Here is a 21,362-nt window from a genome sequence, read left to right as displayed (position 1 = left end):
TAAATAAAAGCAAGTAAAGGGTAAGGGTATTTAGGTTTTGTGTGTGTATGTGAAGAAACTATTTTTAAAATTTTCGGATTAATAAATAACAATAGATATAAAGTGCGGTAAAAGTATTTGAAAGGTGTTTATAGTGATTTAAAATGGACCGGGGTTCATGGGTTCACTTGTCTACTCTCTTTTTAAATTGTAGTAGACGGTAACAATTCATCAATAGCATAATAGTGGTCGAACTCCAATATGTGTTTCATAAGCATTTGTATGGGCATTACGTCCTAACATAGAGATGATGCAACGCATCCTCTTATACTCCTCAAGAAATGGAAAACTCCAAGCAATCTTGAATTAAGAATCAACGGTGTATAGCTTAAGTAATATGACATAATGTTTGAATATCAAATATGTTACCTTGAACAAACAAGATTATCACAATGTCGCATGATAAACATAGCACGTGTATTCACTTTATTCCTAGCGAGGCAGAAAAAAGGAAGTTAAATACCATAGTAGATCTTGAATTTGTTGTCACTTCTTCCCACACATGTTCTTACATACAAATTGGATCGGAACAAACACTTAAGAATGGGGTACATGATATGCATCTATCAATATATCTTACACATAATAGATTCCAATCTCATATATCAATATCATAGAATAAAGATCCACCACATGGTAATTACATATATGACCATAATCATGTTGGGAATCTCATATGGTACTACAATCTATGAAGAACCGGAGATAAATAGATCAGGTTACTGTCACAAACCCATAGTCCAGAGATGGACTACTCCATCTTCATCATGGTGATGACGGTGGAGATGTTGGAGAAGGTGGAGATCCCTCCGACGGCGGCTCCGGCGGAGTTTCCCCCTCCAATCTTCGCTGGTTTTGGATCTGTTTCGATGTTTCTCTGTTTTGCCGCACTCTGATGATGCCTTTATCTAATTCCCGAAAAGCTTCAAACAACCATCTGGAAGATGTGGACCCACTCTCGCGAGCCCATAGGCCCCAAAAACCTAAATCTAGTGTGTCATGTGAACGTAAAGCACAAGAACTCGTTGTGCTCAATATGTGGTATTGATGGAATCTACATATGAATAGCATAAGTGATCCAAACGGCAAAACACCCTCAAGAAGACGAGAGAAGGGAAAACCATCGAGGACATAAATTCGCATGCCCAAATCTTTAGGCACGCAAATGTAAATGGTCATTATGGATAAGAACAACCAAAAACAATCTCCCATATGATAAGAGGATATTCATTTCCATAGATTACCTAGCTACATTTGACATGTGAAGGAGGTAAGGCATAAATATAACTTGTCTAGTGGAATGTCATGCAATTTCTCACATCTTTACCCTATAAATAGATCACCACTCTTCAAGAGGAGGCGAGGTGGCTTCACTGGACAACACACCCTTTTGGGACACCAAAAATACTGCACTTGATATCTCTCTATCCCTAGCGGCGTCGAACCTTAAGTGTGTCACCCTACGGGATCGCGATTATGCAGACATGACTATGTCCATAGCCAGTGGTTAATAGAAGGATATGGAGATCCATATTAACCCCGACATATTCAACGATGATCTTATCTAGTGAACCACTTATGTCATTCATATATAATTCCCATGTCCTGTGATATCTTAGTTACCCGAGATTTGAGCATTGGTACCTTCATACCTTGTTCTTATCTCATTACAGGTAAGTACTCTTTTCTCGTCGTAATAGCGCACCCTCATGTGACGTAGTCACGTGCTTGCAAGCGATTGAGTGTGTATTACCGGGAGGGCCTAGAGAATCTTTCCGTTACTTGGAGGCAAATCCCACTCTTAATAACATACAACCCAACAAGTATCTTATGGAACACATGCAAGATATCTTTATAATCACCCAATTACAAAGTGAAGTTTGCAACAAGCTATGCATTCTTCCAATACTCGGGAATTGTATAATCTCATGTTCAAAGGAATAGTATAGATGACAACGGGAAATGTTCGCAATTAGAACTATGTAACGAGATCAATTGATATGGTTTGATTAGGTCAAGTCCATCATATTATTCTCCTTAATAATATGAACTCACTAATAAGTGACACTATGTCCATGGCTATGGAAACCAATAACCTACACTTATTTCATGAACTAGTATAGAGGGACACATTGTGTCCATATTCCACACATGTATTATATTTTCGGATAATACAATAAGCATGGTATATAAACATTACCATGAACATGGATTGGTGATGATAAATATTCCTTTATTATTGCCTCTTGGGCACCAAATCCCTTAAGTAAGGGCATAAGTATAACTTGTCTTGTGTCATGGCACATAATTTGTCACATCTTTTCTTGTAAATAGAGCATCACTCTTCAACAGGAGGCAAGGTGGATTCACTTGACAGCACACGCTTTAGCTTTTGACTCAAAAGGAGGAGGAGACATTGACATAAATTAGGAATGGAGCGGAAGGAGAGGAGCGTAACAGTTGGAACAAATCTTTGCCTTTCAGAGCCACGTCGTGTTGATGAATTGATCCTCGAAACAGGGTCCTTGAAACTATGTCGTGTCAACAACGCATTACTCATACCAGGGACATCTTTGGACGATCTTCAGATCGAATCAAGTAGGATTAGGTGCAACCTAACGGGGTCTAGGCAAGGAGGGAGGAACAATGAAGTCAAACACTAGAGAAGGTAAGGAGCGCCTAGCTAGACCCCCACTAGGTGCCAGCGTGAGGAACTAACTTTCCAAACAGGGATACCTCTATATTGGTCGGCTTACCGGCAACACAGTCTTAAAAATTGGTAAAATTTTCTTACTTCTTCTCGGTTTTCTCCCGAAAAAATCTTCTTCATACATAATGTTTTATTGTTCATTTTATTATTATTTTGCACAATCATTGTTACATTTGTTGTGCTACAATTCTTGCCTGTAAGGCATGAAAAATGTATGTTGACAACTAATTGGTACTTTTGGCATGTTATATAAGTTATTTGAAATGTATGGGCACCAACATATGTTATCTAAAAATTTGAGTTTCTCTCCTTCTTCTTGACAGGAATGACACATGAAATTTGTGAAGTTACAATCACTTTTTTTGTTCGATAGTTTTCAAGAGTGACTTCTGAACATGTTAAATAGTTTCTGAGTCACTTATGTGATGTTGGTTAATTTGAAATTGTAGAAATATCAATATTTTTAACAATACTTGACCTTCAACTTTTCTGTAGGTTAATTATCCACTTGGATTTACATTGAATACAACTATGGAGATTCCTTCTCCTTGAGGACCAGGTGGGTTTATTGTTATTGGATACAACCGATTGCTGGTGGTTGCTCGTGATTTATTAAGCTGGTTGGTTGGTGGATTTCTAATAGGATGATATTCTCATAGCTGATTTTTGTATCGTCCCTCTTTGATGGTTGAGATGTAAACCCTTATGAACTATGAATTATGACATAAAAGTATTTCTGCACCAATCTGTTGCAGAGGCCGGGTGACTCCCCTTTTTGAAAAAGAAGAAAAAAAGTCAACTTTTGAATTTTAACATTGGTTTGTTTTACTTTATACTCCCCATGTTCTAAAACATTTAAAGGAATAGTTCTATCCTAAGTCAAACCACTTTAAGTTTAATCAAATTCACAGTAAAATATGTAAACACATCTAGAACAATAATTTAGTTTTATTAAATTCATCATTAACTATATTTTCGTATCGTGTAAATATTAGAATTTTCTATAAATATGGTTAAACTTAAAAATACTTGACTTAGACAAAACTAGATTTTAATTACATATAGGAACGGATGAAGTAGTTTTTTGCAAGGGAAACGAGGAAAGTAGTTATTATTAGGAGAATTTTATTGAGCAATCGCTAGGATTTAACCCCACGGAACTAATGTGTCGTGAGCCGGTCAAATTTTATAGCGATGATAATATTCAAAAAGAAAAACTGCCAGCTGCCAAATTTGCCATTATTTATAGGTGTGATTATTTCTCTCTAAGTACTAACTTCATTCTCAGTTGTAACTCACAAGTAGCATGAACCACGAAGAAAATCTTACGATCCGCAATATTCTTCTTAGTTGCATCCAATGCTGAGGAAATCGCTTATTGCTATCAACTCGATCGGCTGGTGATTAGCGATTATTAGGCAAATCAGTCGATTAATCGGGCGATAAATGAGATAATCGGCTAATCGGTGACTATCAAGTAGCGATTAATCGTTGAATCGGACGATTTTTTGAACAGTGGTTGCATCTCCACTTCCAACTGAAAAATCTCAGTTGCAACTCTAATTACAACTGAAAATACTTAGTTGTAAATTAACTTATAACTCATATGCATGAATCACGATGCAACCAAACGAACTATCCATCCCATTATTTATAGTATTTTAGGCTCATTTTTTGTGAGGTTGAATTTTTGTTTGCGCAACCGCACTTCAGTACGAGACACAAAGTGACGCGAAGGCTGACATTCGTTTCAGTCATATGATGGTCATTCTATACTTCTGAACTGAGAACGAATTTTGCGGGACCTGGGTAAGAACAATGCATCTATCATCTTCGTCTCACAATTTTGTTAGTACAACAAATTCCACAGAAAACGCAACAAGAGGTTTGCTCTATGTCGTGCTACAGATAAACAAAAGTCACTAGAGTACATATTGAACAAGAAAAGAAACAATGTAGCGACGAACCACTGTCGAATCAGTCCCTACTGTTAATGATCGGCCTCTCCGGCGCCGGCGGCGTTAATCGGCGCGGCCTGCTGCTGGATAACGAGGATGGACACCTTGGACGCGAACTCCGCGGAGGCGAGCATGTCGCCGAGCACCCCGAGCTCCGGGCACTCGCTCCACTCCGAGAGGCCGCTGGTGAGCGCGGACCCCTCGAGGTCCCTGTCCTCCCCTCGCCGTCCGACGATCAGCAGGTCGAACTTGTCGCTCATGGACCTGACCACCGACGCCGTCCCCTCGCCGTCCTCCACCGTCTTCTCCACGTACACCACCCTCTCGTCGTCCCGGTACCTCTGCCAGAACTCCTGAAGCACCTCCTCGTCCCTCACCTCGTCGCGCCCGCCCATGCCCACCCAGTTCCGCAGCTTGAACCGCACCACCGTCACCGCCGTCCCGCCGCTCTCCGGCATCCTCGCAGCGTACGCCAGGGCCTCCCGGTCGTCGGGTCCACCCAGGAAGTAGAGCGCCACCCTCTGCAGCAGGTTCCTGTTGGACGCCGTCGCGCACGCCGACCCGGCCGCCAGGCCGTGGTCCACGAGGATGGCCACGGAGCAGGGCGCGTACTGGAGCACGGCGCGGTTAGCGGCGCGGACGGCGTTGTTGGCCGTGCTCCGGGCGCCGTCGGAGGACTTGTGGAACGGGAGGAGGATGAGGTTGGCCTTCCTGCTGTGCGCCAGCGAGCACACGTCGTGGTGCATCGAGCTGTAGGGGGACTGGGCCACGTAGGGGCTCACCGTCACCGCCCCCGGAGACACCTGCTGCTCGAAGTGGCGGAAGGCGTTCACGATGCGGTCCGATGGCGAGTTCGAGGTGGAGGAGGAGGACTTCTTGTGGGGCTTGAGCACAGAGGCGGCGCGGCCGACGAGCTCGGTGAGGTGGAGCACGATGAGGGAGACGGGGAAGTCGCGGTTGGCACCGGAGGCCTCCAGGAGGTCGATGAGCGGCGCGGCGTGGTCCTCCGTGTAGAGGCAGGCCATCACGCGGAGCTCCGCGTTGGGCCGCGCGCCCTCCATTGTCCGCCGCTTGGCGCGCGCGAACCTCCCTGTCGGGTCGTAGAGGAGCTTGATGAGCGGCGTGGCCACCGCCGTGATGAGCACCATGGATAGCGTCAGCGTCGAATAGTGCTCCGCCGAGGCCTTCATGGTGTCGCCCCAGTTGTTGATGGCGGCCACCTCCACGATGCCCCGGATATTAAGCATGAGCGCCAGCGCCGTGGCCTCGCCGATCGGCATGGCGAAGAAGAGCCCCGCGGCGATGCAGCCCACCATCTTGCCGGCGACGCAGAGCGCCACGAAGAGCTCCAGCGCGCACCATTTCTCCTCGTGGGCGCCCAGCTCCGATAAGTCGGTGCGGTAGCCGGCGAGCGCCATGTAGACGGGGAGGAAGAGCGCGATGAAGAAGGAGTCGAGCCGCTCCGTCATGGTGGCGCCGATCGGCATGCCGCCCGGGAGCGCAAGCCCCAACATCATGGGCCCGATCATGTACTTGAACCCGATGACGTCCGTCACCAGCGCCGACAGCAGCGCCGCGATCACCACCACGACGAAGGAGCCCTCGGAGAGGAGGTCTCCCGCCGGGGTGCGCTTGTAGGCGATGTACCGGCCGGCGGGGCGCGCCACGAAGGCGACGAAGAGGACGAAAGCGACGAAGGAGGCGAGGATCTTGGCCGTGAACACGGGGGACTTGGCCTGCGTGATGAGGAACGTGGCCGCGAAGCAGGCGCGGAGGAACCAGGAAGTGACGTCGGTGATGAGAGAGGCGGTGAGCGCGATGCGACCAAGCTCGGAGTTGAGAAGGTCGAGCTCGGCGAGCGCGTCGGCGATGACTGGGAAGGAGGAGAGGGAGAGGCGAACGGCGATCTCGGTGATGAGCGACGAGCCTCGGAGGTCGTCCGGGAGCGTGGGCTGGAGCACGTGGAACACCGGCAACGTGATGGCGAGCGGGACGACGGAGCCGGCGAGGCCGACGGCGACGGCGCGGCCGCTGGGGCGGCGGAGCAGGCTCATGTCCGTCTTGACGCCCATGGAGAACAAGAAGAGGATGAGCGCGACGAGGGAGACGCTCTCGAGGATGTAGGTGCCGCGCTCGGAGAAGAGCACGCCGCGGAGCTCGTGGTTGCGCCCGAGCACGGAGGGGCCGAGGAGGACGCCGACGAGCATGTGGGTGACGAAGCGGGACTGGCCGAGGCGGCGGAGCACGTGGTGGGCGGCGGCGGAGAGGAGGAGGATGAGGGAGACCTGGATGAGGAGGAGCGGGAGGGAGAAGCGCAGCGGCTCGTCCCCCAGGAACATGCCCTGCGAGTTCACCAGGTTGTTGTCGTAGCACGCCGCCGCCACCGGCTTCACCGTCTCCGTGGCCTCCGCCGCGGCAGCCGTCAGGTTCACGGCCGCGTCCGCGTCCATGGTTCCGTGCTTGGTGGAGCTCCGAGCCTGAGCTAGCAATGCATGCAAATGCAATGCAAGCGAGTGGTGGCGGTGGTGAGGACGACATCCGTGCGTGTCTGGTTCTGGTCGAGCTCGAGCAGGCGAGCTATTCTTAGCCGTGTGGACGAGAGGGAGAGTAGAGGAGGAGATTGAACTCTTCTCCTGCTCCCCAAATTCAATTCAGTTCTCTCCGGTTCCCCAAACACGACAATCCACGGTTCGGCCACAGCAAATTGGCGCGAAATTATTCTTTGAATTCATTCCCAATTTCACCCCGCCCAGCAAATGCAGACCCAGCCACTCATTCAAACAACCGATCGATCAGCAGAGCAAGCCACTCTTAAACCAGTAATTGCTGCACAGCATAAACTCTACGAGGCGAACAACAGCTGAATCTATTCCAAATTTCAATCATGTCCAGGTGGTATCAGAAATCACACTAAACCCAACGAGTGTACATGACAATCAAATTAACATCCAATCTGAACAGCCTGATTTGCGTGAACATGGTGCATCAAACTATCAATCAAGTTCTAAAATATCCATAAATTTTGGCCATGTAAGCCTTAATTGCATGAATCCATCAGTCAATGATCAGTCTTGGATGATTCTTGGTCGGTATTGTTTTCATCCATCGACCCCGACCGCCACCGCCGGCTCAACATCCTCGGCAGCCTGATCACCGAGTTCACCCGAGCCACCCCCTCCAACGCTTTCCACACCGCCGTCCCCTCCTCCGCCTCACCCCCGCCGCTCAGAGCCTTGCGGAAGCTCCCCGTGAAGGATAGGACGGATGCGTGAGGCGGCTTGATCGTGCTTTCTTCCTCGGATGAAATGGCTGGCTTCAGGAAGAGGCAGACAGCCGCGCAGTCGTCAACCATCGATGTCGGGAACTTGCGACGCCACGCGTGAACCGCCCGGTCCACGAGCTGCTTCGCCGCCTTTGAGCGGTCAGAGGCCGACGAGACGATCTTGACCACCTCCTTGTTGGATAGCACGTCCCATATCTGCAACACAGTGTGATTAGATAAGAACAGATGAAGACAAGTCTGATTCAGTTAACAGTTGCTTGATTCGCCATTCTAATCATAAAGGCTTTGTTTGACCTAATTTATGTTAACTTCATTTAGAATAATGCCAGAAACTTTTCTTGTTAATTAATTATGAAAGGAGGATGAGGCAATGATTGAACTGAAATGGACAGGAAACTAGAACCGAATGAACCTGCCAACCTAAAAGAAAAAAATCACTCTTCTTACCCCATCAGTGGCAAGCACCAAGAAGTCATCTTTTTCAGACAACTTCCTGTAGTACACTTCTGGTGTGCAGATCAGGCCATGGTTCTTGAGGCAGAAGTCCCCGAAAGCCCTGGCCATGGCGAGGCCCGGAGCGTCCTGGTCTGGCAACCACAGCCTAGGCACATCAGGCTCATCGTCCATGGCAAAGACTCTCCCCTTGCAACTCAGGATCCTCTCAGCTTCACCTATGGCAAGTCCAGTAGATACATTGGAAGTTGCAGTTAATAGATGTACATACATACCCGCAGAGAAGTATGACAGAGAAATTCAGAGTCTGACCTGGAAGATCTGGTTTCAAGTCGGTTGTGAGCTGCACCGAAACCGGGCGGTCCTTGCTATCGCGCGCGCAAAGAACAGCGCGTGAATCGCCTAGATTGGCAATTATTAGGTGATCACCCTGTATACACATAACAACAATAATAACTGTTAATCTCTAGGGGACAGGAGAGGCTAAGATTGTGATAGTTCTGAATTTTGCCATGATGTCTTATACTCTTATTGTTTGGTTTAGAACCTATGACTGAAACAAACATTCCAAATTTCAGCAATTTCAGAAGCTTGCTAACCTCTAGCATTGGTGTAGCTATAGTCTAGTACTACTTACTTAGCAAATCAGAATGAAGGCCGTTGCAAGTGCAACAGTAGTAGTAACAGCATTACCTGCCTAACGACGGTGACAGCAGTTGTGCCACTGCAAATGCAGTCAATCCCAGAATGCTGCCTCAGCTCCTGGTCGACGTCCTCGAAAGCCTTCACGATCAAGCTCTTCCATGAAGAGATCAGCTGGCTCTCGTCGCTCGTGTCGCTAAAGGTGGTGGAATCATCCGACTTGTCGAACGAATCTAGGTCGGCGTTGCTTGAGGGGGCGTCCTCTTCGGTTTTTGGTGCCGCCAAAACGGAGGACAGCTTCGCCGGGAGGGCGTCACGGACATGCCGGGCGACTTCACGGCCGAGGGGCCCGTGCCCGTCGAAGACCCCGCAGAAGATCTGGCCCTTGTGGCCAGCAAAGTCCTGATCATCTTGGCACATTAAGATTATCTTACATCTCAAGTAGGAAATTTGTGCACAAAAAAGGTGGCACTATCAAAATTTTACACTTGCAGTTAGATATGCTAATCTAGTTAGGCCATAGTGATATTTGCCAGAATTCTAGCGTTTCCTGCTGAATCTCATATTGCATTCATGCTGTGCTACTGTATATATTAGTACAGTGGTGAGGTGAGCAATAAAGGCATCGAAGTGCATTGCAGATGCTAATTAATCCAGGCCAATGGTGAGGAATCAAGATGCCCTAAGTACATACACATGGGCCGCTAAAGAAATTCAGGTAATTTACCAGCAAGATTCTCAGTTTGAGCAAAAGCTAGCAGAGATGCATGGATCCATGCCGTTCTTCTCAAAAGCAATCAAGTTTTATTTCGACAGAAAAACATGTAATAATCAGGTTGACACTGCAATGGCGTGGGTAGAAGCAAAGGAAAGGTTGGACCTTACCTGGCAGGCAGCCATGGCGTCCTGGTTGACGCCCTTCCAGCCCTGCTTGGTGTGCATGGACACCCCGGCGGCGCCGGAGAGCTGCTCCTGCAAGAAGTCGTCGTGCTTCCATGGGAACCACCCCTCCGCCTCCTCCAGCTCCTCCCTCCCTCCTTCCCTGCTGCAGCAGATCCCCATTGCTAGCTAGCCTCTAGCTCCTCCTCCAGGCTCCAGGCACTAGTACACGGGAGGGCCGGGATGGGCATCTGCGAGTTTAATGCGCGCGTCTGTGCGCGTGAGAGTGTTTATCCTGCCATTTTTATAGCGCTAGGGCCATTAATGGCGAGAGGACATGGGCGCCCCCCGTCCTGGGCTCGGGGTAGATGGAGACGGACGCCGCTAATGGTGGTGACGCGGGTGCATTCAATGCTCCTCTGCAGCTGTTGCCCGTAGCTGTTGGCGCCATTCATCGTGATGCCTGCCTGCCCCATCTCGCCCCGTCACCCTCTTCAATGCGCATCTCACTGGCCCTCAGATGCTCACCGGTAAACCTTTCCTTCGAGTTCGCATTGCCATAACGCACTTGGTGCCTGCCTCTCGCCGGTCGCCTACCAGGCTACCACCTCCATGAATTCCGAGCTCCAGCAACAATTGCAGGTAGCAGCTGTCGGTTGCCACCATCTGCCTTCAGACAGAAGAATCAACAGTTAATTGGAGTCGAGCAAAACCTGCTTCCTTCCATTTTCTTCTCAAATTGTGGCATGCACTTTGCAGCATGCCACAAGATGCATGATTTGAGAATTGGACAGCAGGAAAACACAGGAGTCTAGTTCACTGAAAAGACCAAACACCTCATTCCAGCATTCACAACAAAGACACCAAGGATGAGAAACACATTGGACAAGTAATCAAACTCTGCATACTTTTCATCATATTATTCACAATGGGTTTTTACGAACCACAGGCCAAAACTACAGCTATCTCTCTTTGATTTATCCCTCTGCTTCTCATGTACACTACTACTCCCTCCGTTCTTTTTTAATTGACTCGAATTTAGTATAATTTTGTACTAAATTTGAGTCAATTAAAAAGGAACGGAGGGAGTACTATACAACACAACAAAAGAACAAACTGAATGCAACATACAACATTGTTGTTCTGACAAAGCATCGGTACACTACTCCGTCGCAGCGCCAATTGAGGTGGCCGAAGTTTCAGATGATTCTGTAGGATGGAAGGGGCACTAGCACGTCCTGAGACTGTTGTTTCCATATGTCGCAACGTTCTTGCTCAACCTGAAAATAACCACATAAATAATGTTAGAAACTATCTTGTTACAGCTGCAGTTTACTTGATTATCTAAGGAAAGACAGATGATAGATGTTAATAGTAACAGCAATTCAACTTAATGTTTTCTCCACACCAATGTTGTTACAAACTATGTCGTTACAGCTGCAGTTTAGATACAAAATAAATGACAGATGAGAGGTGTTGCTAGAAAAAACAATTCAAACTTAATGGGGACAAATAAATTACCTGGAATGGTTTATCAATCCACTGGAAAATACAGCCGCGAGCCTCAACGACATTGACCATGTGTGGAGGCATCATAGATCTGAATGCTGCGTGGAGCTTCACCTTCTTCAAACCACCACAGACCATCAGAGCAGCCGTCAAGCCATTGGGCGTAATACCAGCCAAGTGCACAATGGTCATGCCCTGCAGCCCGCATATGCTAGAGAGGGACAGAAGTCCAATGTCGGTGACTGAGCAATACGACAGGTTTATCTGTCATGATGTAGCGATGTTAGCAACGCAATTCTGAACCTGGTATTAATACCTTTTTGTTTACCAAAATAATAGAAAAGACTAGTACCTGACGGAGGCTATGAGAGAACTGGGAAAGGAAAAGCATCCCCACGTCATTGATCGCAAAGCACTTCTTGATATCGAGCTTGGCAAGTAGCCTGCATCCAGTTGCTATTTCTGAGAGCCCGGCAGATGAAACACTGGGGCAGCCACGGATCTCTAGTGTGTTCAGTTTTGCACATTTTGAGAGCGCAGCCAACGAAAGGTCTGTTATTTCTGTACAGTAGGACAGGTTGATAGACTCTAGCATTGGACAACCTTGAGCGATTTGAGTAACCCCCTCATCACTAATGGCCCCAGACCTGTACAGATCAATATCTCGGAGTTCTGGGCAAGACTTGCCGATGTGCATAAGGCCTTCATCACTTATCTTCATGCATATACCAATTTTTAAGCTTGAAAGCTTGCTGCATCCAGAGAGAGCTTTCAAACCTGCACAGGAAATATTTCACCACGGTTAATACTCTATGGTTGGTGTTACCAGAAACAATTAATTTGGTGTCCATTTGCCAAAAGGTAGTCAGATATTTGAAGTTCGGTACAAACCTTCATCATCCAAATCACTGTCAGTGATGTCTAACTCTTCCAACTGGGAACAGCGCTTCCCAATCATTCGCAGCCCTTCACTTGAAACATGGCTACAAGACTCCATTTTGAGAGAGATGAGGGAAGGGCATGAGCTAGTGATGGCAGCTAGTGAAGCATCAGTGATATTGCGATTGCAAGTAATGTCCAGCTTCAACAAACTCTTTAGTCTTGATACGACGAAAGAAAGATCAGTGTCTGTCAATCCGGAGCACTTGCTCAGGCTCAACTCTCTTAAAGAAGCACAAGAAATTCCAATGTATTTGAGTCCATCGGTCATGAATTTGCAGCCTTCCAATTTCAGGGTCTGCAACTTAGGAATCATTTGGAAGCATTTTCCCATAGAAGGAGTAACCTGCCAAAAATGAAGAATTGTCAAACAAACTGGAGAAGATCAAGTTATGACCAGGTGGAGAAGATCAAGTTATGCCCAGGTGGAGAAGATCAAGTTATGCGCCCAGGTGATGCTACTGTGAATAGATACTTACATGACAGCAGTATGACAGATTCAACTCCAAAAGATTTGGCATTGCCTTCACTACTGACGAAACTCCCTCATGGGTGACATTCTGACAGTTTGACATATCAAGCACCTGCAAGATTAGAAGTGTTATTCTCAAGTTCATTGGCCAGAAATAGCAGGTAAACTTTGTTGAAGGCCACGGTGATATCACTCAAGAGTGAAACAAAATGGCCTAGCTAGATGGTTACCTGTAGTGATTTGCTGCATTCGTTCTGAAGACTAGCAAGGGCATCATCATCAATTCCAACACACCCCACCAGTGACAACACCTCAAGGTTTGGTAGCTTCATGATGGCTGGAAGGCAATCTTTGGAGATCTGCAAAGCAAGAGGGGTATCTGTTAGACCAAAAATAGTGTGTTATCCATAGTGTGTTTGCCTGATTTGCATCTCAACAGAAACTAGCCAACTACTGACTCTCGTCCTGAAAAAGCATTTGCAGATGTCAAGAAAAGGTTTTTCGCTGAAACAATCCAAATCTTTTGATAGAAATTACCCCATAAAATGCTGAAACTAGCGGCTTAGTGTTTATCATCCTAAAAAGGCTGAGGTAAAGATCATGTGAGATGCATAGTCACTAAGGATAGATAGAAGCATCTGCATATATCTAGAAAAGAAAATCCTGCTACAGTCCAATACCCTGGGCATTTCTGGCCAAAAAAAAGAGGCGCTAAAAACACCAGACAGTTGTGGGTTCACCTATCTCCTATGTTCAAGATCGAATGGGTTATTGGTACGGGGAAACTACAGAAGAGATCCACATCCCGCCGCATTCTCATTTCTTATGGAAAGATTCACGTCCGACACAGAGCGCATCTAAAATTTCCAAGAAAGCACCGAAATCAACTCTCTCTTTAATTGCTAAATAAAAGTGTTCCTGAAATCAAGAAACGCATGAATTGGGGAACCAAGAAACGGAACGGAACGTAATGGCGAGACAGAGAGAGAGGAGAGATCAAGAAGAAAAGATGGCAGTGTCGCTGACCATGGTGTAGGAGAGATTGAGGGAGACGAGTTTCTTGCACTTGAGGGCGAGAAACCTGACCCCCAAATCGGTGATCCCGAGGCACCAGTTGAGCGCGACCTCCCGGAGGTCCGGGCATCCGACGGCGACGCAGCCGAGCCCCATGTCCGTGACGGGCTTGCAGCGCGAGAGGCAGAGCCTGCGCAGGCCGCGCGCGCGCGCCACCTCGGCGGCCGCCGCGTCCCCGAGGTCGACCCCGTTGGAGAGGTCGAGGTCGGCGAGGGCCGGGCAGGCGGTGCAGAGGACGGCGAGGCCCCGCGCGCCGAAGCCGCGCGAGCGGGAGAGGTCGACGGCGCGGAGGGGCGCGGAGGAGAGGGCCGCGGAGGAGAGGGCGGAGTCGGGGACGCGCGGGCAGAGGGTGAGGTCGAGGTGGGTGGTGGAGGGGTAGCGCGCGAGGGCCGCGCGGAGGAGGTCCGCGCGGTAGGGGCGGAGCACGCGGCGGTGGCGCGACTCGGCGTCGCGGCAGGCGCGCGAGGCGAGGGCGAAGGACTTGAGCGCGCGCGGGTCGGCGGCTGCGACCCGGTCCAGGATCAAGAAGAGGAGCTCGTCGGCCAGGGAGTCGAGCGGCGCGGCTGCGACCGTGACCGTGGCCGTGGCCGGGGAAGGGGAGAGGCGGCGGCGCTTGGGGAGATGGGTGTGGGTCGGCATGGCCATGGTTGAGGCAGTTGGTTTGGCTCCCGGCAAGAACAAGAACGGAGGCAATGGCTGGCTGCGGATACGCAACAACCAAGAGGAAGGAAGGAGAAGAAGAGGGAAGAAGGAGGAGCCTAAATGACGTGATTATCCCCTGCACTGCATCGTCCCATTTTTCGCGAGACGCTCAGCGCTGTTTCCATATTTGCCACTGGCAGGTTCCCGTTCTGGGCTGCTCTGGCATGGAAGTACGGGTAACGACCGAGGGTAGTGTGGTCATTGTGGGGCAGGGAAAGGACGGTACGGAGCAGTACAGGGAGGGGCAGAATGGGAAATAGGGAAAAGTAGGCGGGGATAGCGAGGTGAGCGGGGAGGGTACGATGCGGGGGAGGGACGGAACGGAACGGATCGTACAGCCGGACGAGTACGATGCGACTTCGCTAGACGTACCAGGTTTGGTCCTTACCCGCGTCATTGTGGTACAGGATGTGGTGGGGCGTGAGATGTCGTTGTGTTGGGTGAGGATGGAATAGAGTGAGAAAAGGGAAGTGTGTTTGTTGCATTTGACTGGCCCCGTACTACCTGGGGACGGCACACACTGGGGACTGCGTGGACTCGCTTCCAAGGTCCAGTTATCACCTTAAACAATTCTTCCAGAAATATTATTACCTCCGTCCGCTAATAGATATCCAGTGGTTCGTTTAAATTTGGATGTATCTATGCCTAAAAAATATCTAAATACATTCAAATTTAGACAAAAAATTTACATCTAAAAAGGGACAGAGGTAGTATTTAAGGAAAAATTTGCTACATGATATCTTTATTTTTAGGTGTTTGTTAAAACACACTGTTGGATTGTGTATTTGTTAGATAACAATATAATTTTGTGACATATTTTTTAGAACACACCATCTATCAAAAAAGGGATTTTTTTTTCCAATTTTGGCTGGGATGACCATGCTTTGACTGGTTTTGAAGAAGAAGTGCAAATCTTTCGGTTTTTTGACATGTGGTGTGTTTTGATAAATGTGCCATAAAATTGTAATGGTACCTAGTAAAGACACAATCGGGCGGTGTGTCTTAGCAAACGACGTAAAATAACGGTGTCCTGTAGTAAATTTTCCCTATTACTTATTATATACTACCACCTGAAAAGCTTGAAAACTCACAACGTCTTGATTTGGCTAAATTACATAAAATAAAATTATACTATCAACGAAAGAAGGGGTAGAGTTAATTTTAGTCCATCACACTTCTTTTGTTTGAAATTGCAATTTTTTAGATAGATTCTCAAGTTAAAATTCGACACACAACATCATTTTAACACAAGCCCCACGTTGCTTAGAAAAAACAGGATTAAGTCCATGATTTTCTGTTATTTGGTGGCATGGCTAGCAAGGCACGGGTTGCATGTTAGGTACCTGTCGATTGAGGACCAGCCTCTTGATGGCTCCACTTCCACGCTAAAAGAAAGTCAGAAAAGAGACGATGGGAACAATAAGCTATCGGTCACCACTAGGCTGGGAATCTGGAAAAGTGAGGTTTCTGTGTGCCGCTACCTAAATTCGACTCTAGAGAATTATGCCCGTACCTAAATTTTAGCTTGTCCTTTACAATGAAAAGTATCCATATTGTCATGAACCAACCTCAATTGGGAATATTGCTTTTTCTTACCTTCCAATAAATCTAGCTTACTTTCTAAAAGGAAATTTTGTATACTCCATCATTCTTTGTACCCAATGCCATTTCGTATTTAGTGTCTAAGTTTGAACTAAAACTACGACAATAATTATGGAACATTAGTTAATTAACTAAAACAACGAGAAATTGCCAAGAAATACGAAAATGAGGTAGTAATAGTTTGATCAAGAAACTAGGAGCTATAAGTTAGAGCTGCAGGTGGGTCACTATTAGGGTTCTATCTACCACGTCTTTAGTTTTTTTTTTTAAATGCACTTTCTTTCGATGGCATCATCATTTAAGAAAAGTTAGTGCATTTTCCTAAAAGAGGAGAGATTGCCTTAATAATGACACAGTTACATCTCTACTACATACGTAATCAGAGAAGGCGATGAGAGGCAACAACCAAAACCCATCTAGGGTTTCATCTCTCTCGCATGCGATGAGAGGCAACAACCAAAACCCATCTAGGGTTTCATCTCTCTCACAGGCGATGTCGCCGGTCCCCTTCACCTCCGGTGACATTGGGCCTTGGAGGTATGACAGACCATGGCATCTCGCCGAGAGGAGGTTTTCCGTTCTTTGTTTAGCCAATTTTCCAGTGTCTTCTTCGGGATGCTGAGGCGGCGGCTACACCCTGAAATCAGAATAAGGCTCTCACCGCTCAATCCTCGCTCAAGTGTTGCTGAGGCGGCGCGTGGAGTCATGTGTCTGCCTGATCTCGTGGGATCCGGTCGGTTTTCTTGTTCCTCGGTGTCTTTTCAGGCCAGTCTCATCTGATCTACGATTGTCATCGATGGCGATGGCCACTGCTTTGGTGTGTTGGTCCTTTGCGGCCTTAGGCCGACGACTTCCCGTATGTTTGGTACATCAAGTTGTAATATGATAAGCTTTGCCATGCTCCGGTGATGGAGGGGCGGGGATGGCGGCCCACCTTCGGCTCATGGTACTGATTGTAGTCGTCATTAGGTTATCCAAAGACCTATTTGCATTTTTTCTACTACTTTTAAATCTCTTTGTACTAATGCTGATGATTTTTAACAGATCAGAGAAATTTTGAAAAAAAAAAGTATACTAGTACCTCTGTCTATTAATAGATGTCTGAGATTTGTTTAAATCAAGATGTATGTATATGCTATTTAGTGCATAGATATATTTAGATTTAAATAAACCTCAAATATCTATTTATGGACGAAGAGAGTAGATAAATAAAAATATTAATGTATAGGAATTATTGGAGTGGGTCACTTCACATGCATGATGCATGGGGTGGGCGGTGGTGATGTCCTTTGTTTTTTGCTGGAGTAGAAAAAGAAGAAGTTCCGGTAGAAAGATACTCCTCATCCACTAGCTGACGCCTGCGTGGAGACGTGGAGTGCGGGTTGCCAGTGCCGTACCGAAAAAGGACCTATTCCGTTCAGTACTAGCGCGTCCTCAGGTCGCACCTCGCCCTGATAAGCACTCTCCCAGAAGGAACGATACGATATGGGAACAGCTCACACCTGTGCTGATCTGATCTGGACTCTCTCGCCCCCTCCGTCCTTTTTCGCGATAGGAAATTGTCCGATAGCCTTTCCTCGCGGCGGCCGCTTCCCGGGAAGGCTCCTTCTGGCCTCGTGGGTCCGTTGTCGCCGTCCGACCACTGTCACGTCCACGCCATGCCAGTTGCCTGCGGGCGAGGATAAGGACTAGTGAGAGGACGACCTCGACCTCCAAGACCCCATGCATGTCTAGGATTGCACCACGTATCCGGTCCTTTTTCACAGTTCGGCATTCTCCTTCTGCCCAAGTCGTGTGCTGGTTTTTCAGTTAGACAAGACCTTGGAGAGACTAGTATTACCTTTGTTTTAAAAATATAAGTGTCCTAAATTTGTGTAGATATGTATACATCTAGGCACGTTTTTATGTGTATATATATTCGTATTTAGATAAAGTGGAGGGGTAGAATCAAGCGCAGATATTGAGGACTTTGAATCGAACCATTAGAAAATACTGGAAGTTAGGAGTTCAGCTGGAAAATAAATAAAGGAGACGGAAATAATTCGACTACCGACTCCCCACGTAGGTGGTGATGAGAAAGCGCGGGAGGCTTAGCGATGTAAATGACTTTCATGTGTACATATATTCGTATTAGATAAAGCGGAGGGGGTAGAATCTACTGCACATATTGAGGACTTTGAATCAAAATATTAGAGCAACTCTAGCAGATATCGCAAACCGCAAAATTCAAATACGCAGATGTAGGGCACCTAAGCACGTTTTCTGCCCTAGAAAGAAGTCAACAATTTGGTGTCATGGACGATACGGAGCCGAAAAAAAAACACAAATGTCAAATGCGCATTTAGCGCCAAGGATTTTATGAATGACCGGATACCAGAATGCTTCAATCGTTTGAAAGCATCCATTGCGATTCCATAAATGATTGGTTCTTACCATATCAAAGCATACTTACGTACTGACGAGAGCTCATAGATATCGCCCCTCCTTTGAAACCGCATCTGGCATCAAAGAGCGGGAACCAGTTGCACCAATGGAAGTAGCCGTTGTAATCTCCAGCAACAAGGGCAGCCATGACTACCTTGACAAAATTTGTGCTATCATTGAAATGCACATAAGAACACCATCCACTCGAAAGGGCCATGACGAAAAAGAAGTAACCATTTCACCAAACGACTCCAACAATTGCACATCAGTTCTGAAACAGAGAAGAGTTGTCAAGTTAGGCCCTCAACGGAGAACTCCATATGTTGTAAATGATAAAAAAAAAATTATGTCTCGAAGTCAGATTCCGAGTTACACAACAATAAAATATATGCCTACGGCGGCAAAACTGGAGATGAAATGAATGATGAAAAGATCATCGACTTTGGCCACTTCTACATCTACCTCCATGATTTGGCACACTCAATAAGGCCAAGGGGTTGGTTAAGAAATTAAATTTGGGGGATCACTTTGCATGTGCCTTTTTGGGAAATGTCCAATTAGAAGAAACTTGTGATGCCACTCAGGCTTGCGGTTACTAAAATATCATGCTTGTGGTATATTTATCTGTTACTATACTTTGTTGGTGTCTTTTTTTTAATACCTTAGCTTGTTGCCTATCATGTATGCAGACCAAACTTAGAAATATGAACTACGTCTTAGATAGAGTTGTGCAGAAAGCATTCAAATGCTCGCCTACAAATCTCCTAGACCACAAGGAGATGGCACGTCTGTGGTGACCCGGCATACCACTGCATGGTGTAGTATGCAAGTCTGATATAACACCAATGAAACATAGTTCCACGGGTATTATATCGCTCAGAGTGGTACAACAGAAACATATGCGGGTCCAAGGCATGTCTATAGAATTACAACATCGACTCAGTTACATAAGATCATCACAGCCTCCTACTTTACAATGAGGTAAAACTGCAAATAAACTCCAGAAGAACGACTCGTAGTCTAATCCTATCACGAACTCTATTTGTAGAGTATTTGACTAGCTATAGGGGCTATGAATAGATTCTAGCTAAATAGGAGCTAGGTTTAGGAAGCTAGTTCCCTTCTATGGCTAAACTAGGTTTTCTTCTTGTGGGATGTGGTGTTGGACTCCTCTGACAGGTTCCTGTCTCTTGAAGTAGTTGACTCCTCGGCCTTCAAGTTGCACTGTAGATCCTCCTTCGATGCCTTCATACCTAAGCAGGGGATTTAAGAGTGGGATGAGTACGAGCGTACTCAACAAGTTCATTATAGGAAAGAGGTGTTTAATGCACTAGCTATAGCATTAGACCAGAAAGTCTAATACCAATGCAGGTTTTCATAATCATTTCTTCAAGAGATTGCTTTTATTCAGAAGAACTATGTCCGTCAGCCTTCACCGGTTTACTAGAACTTCATGGAGCTCCTTTCCCAGCAGCGTTCGCAGCTTCCATATCCCGGAACAGGGAGTGACAGGTCACGGTTCTTTACACTCTGCAGAGGTGTGTTGCTTTACCCATAAGAGATCTTAACCTTGGTGCCAACCGGGCATATGTTCCCGTCCACACTTCCTTTGGTGTGAGGCCCGGTATAAGGTCTAGCCAATCATGTTCCTCCGCTACCTCACACACCCACCCTTTGTTGCATACCCCGACCCTGGGTCCTCGTCGGTCCTCTTACACCAATTAAGGATGGACCCCGACCACGACAACAGTTTGGGACTCGTTAACCAAACTCCTTCGCCGGTAGCTGCAACCCATCATAGACCACTTACCGTGGGGAATTAGAATGGGATCCCCACCCCACCGCTTGCCCAACCTGGGTCAAGTGTCTACGGTAAGTGATGTCTACGTTCCCCCTCCTTTCCTGTAGACAGTGTTGGGCCTCCAAGAGCAGAGGTTTGTAGAACAGCAGCAAGTTTCCCTTAAGTGGATACCCAAGGTTTATCGAACTCAGGGAGGAAGAGGTCAAAGATATCCCTCTCATGCAACCCCGCAACCACAAAGCAAGAAGTCTCTTGTGTCCCCAACACACCAAATAGGTGCACTAGTTCGGCGAAGAGATAGTGAAATACAGGTGGTATAAATAAGTATGAGCAAGTAGCAACGGAGCCGTAAAAGTGCTTGGCGTGTAGTTGATGGTGGTGGTATTGCAGCGAAGTAGTAACGCATAGAAACAAGAAACAAGCAGTAGTAACTCAGCAGTATTTAGGAACAAGGCCTAGGGATTACACTTTCACTAGTGGACACTCTCAACATTGATCACATAACAGAACAGTATAAATGCATACTCTACACTTTTGTTGGATGATGAACACATTGCGTAGGATTACACGAACCCTCAATGCCGGAGTTAACAAGCTCCACAATAATGCTCATGTTTAAGTAACCTTTAGTGTAAGATAGATCAACGCTACTAAACCAAGTACTAGCATAGCATGCACACTGTCACCTTCATGCATATGTAGGAGGAATAGATCACACCAATATTATCATAGCAATAGTTAACTCCATAATCTACAAGAGATCATGATCATAGCATAAACCAAGTACTAACACGGTGCACGCACTGTCACCTTTGCACACATGCAGGAGGAATAAAACTACTTTAATAACACATCACTAGAGTAGCACATGGATA

At 46.8% G+C, this 21,362-nt stretch overlaps 3 protein-coding genes across 3 annotated transcripts; all 3 read right to left on the bottom strand.

Annotated features, from left to right (window-relative positions):
• Positions 1 to 4,637: 4,637 nt before the first annotated feature.
• Positions 4,638 to 6,761, bottom strand: LOC124681953 (cation/H(+) antiporter 15-like). The gene has a single exon (XM_047216724.1). The coding sequence runs from the start codon at positions 6,759 to 6,761 to the stop codon at positions 4,740 to 4,742; it is 2,022 nt and encodes a 673-aa protein (XP_047072680.1). The 3' UTR covers positions 4,638 to 4,739.
• Positions 6,762 to 7,553: 792 nt separating this feature from the next.
• LOC124681956 (probable protein phosphatase 2C 73) lies at positions 7,554 to 10,435 on the bottom strand. The gene is made up of 5 exons (XM_047216726.1): positions 9,971 to 10,435; positions 9,137 to 9,487; positions 8,756 to 8,873; positions 8,438 to 8,661; positions 7,554 to 8,185 (listed from the first exon to the last, which is right to left on the bottom strand). The coding sequence occupies exons 1-5, from the start codon at positions 10,145 to 10,147 to the stop codon at positions 7,766 to 7,768; spliced, it is 1,290 nt and encodes a 429-aa protein (XP_047072682.1). The 5' UTR covers positions 10,148 to 10,435; the 3' UTR covers positions 7,554 to 7,765.
• Positions 10,436 to 11,059: 624 nt separating this feature from the next.
• LOC124681955 (F-box/LRR-repeat protein 3-like) lies at positions 11,060 to 18,667 on the bottom strand. Its single transcript, XM_047216725.1, has 8 exons — positions 18,585 to 18,667; positions 13,911 to 14,658; positions 13,115 to 13,243; positions 12,892 to 12,996; positions 12,365 to 12,758; positions 11,826 to 12,250; positions 11,486 to 11,737; positions 11,060 to 11,244 (listed from the first exon to the last, which is right to left on the bottom strand). The coding sequence occupies exons 1-8, from the start codon at positions 18,665 to 18,667 to the stop codon at positions 11,164 to 11,166; spliced, it is 2,217 nt and encodes a 738-aa protein (XP_047072681.1). The 3' UTR covers positions 11,060 to 11,163.
• Between the last annotated feature and the right edge of the window lie 2,695 nt (positions 18,668 to 21,362).

This window comes from Lolium rigidum, unplaced genomic scaffold (assembly GCF_022539505.1).
Source record: "Lolium rigidum isolate FL_2022 unplaced genomic scaffold, APGP_CSIRO_Lrig_0.1 contig_62197_1, whole genome shotgun sequence".
Lineage (NCBI taxonomy): Eukaryota > Viridiplantae > Streptophyta > Magnoliopsida > Poales > Poaceae > Lolium > Lolium rigidum.
The sequence above is the reverse complement of the archived record's forward strand: the minus strand, read 5'-3'. Positions and strand labels throughout refer to the sequence as shown.

Coding starts and splice junctions, on each gene's coding strand:
- LOC124681956 (XM_047216726.1), bottom strand. CDS start 10,147: ATGGGGATCTGCTGCAGCAGGGAAGGAGGGAGGGAGGAGCTGGAGGAG. Junction 8,662..8,755: donor CTTGAAACCAGATCTTCCAG/GTCAGACTCTGA, acceptor GACTTGCCATAG/GTGAAGCTGAGAGGATCCTG. Junction 8,186..8,437: donor TGGTGCTTGCCACTGATGGG/GTAAGAAGAGTG, acceptor ACTGTGTTGCAG/ATATGGGACGTGCTATCCAA.
- LOC124681955 (XM_047216725.1), bottom strand. CDS start 18,667: ATGGATGCTTTCAAACGATTGAAGCATTCTGGTATCCGGTCATTCATA. Junction 14,659..18,584: donor AATGCGCATTTGACATTTGT/GTTTTTTTTTCG, acceptor GCGTATCCGCAG/CCAGCCATTGCCTCCGTTCT. Junction 12,251..12,364: donor CAGTGATTTGGATGATGAAG/GTTTGTACCGAA, acceptor TTTCCTGTGCAG/GTTTGAAAGCTCTCTCTGGA.
- LOC124681953 (XM_047216724.1), bottom strand. CDS start 6,761: ATGAGCCTGCTCCGCCGCCCCAGCGGCCGCGCCGTCGCCGTCGGCCTC.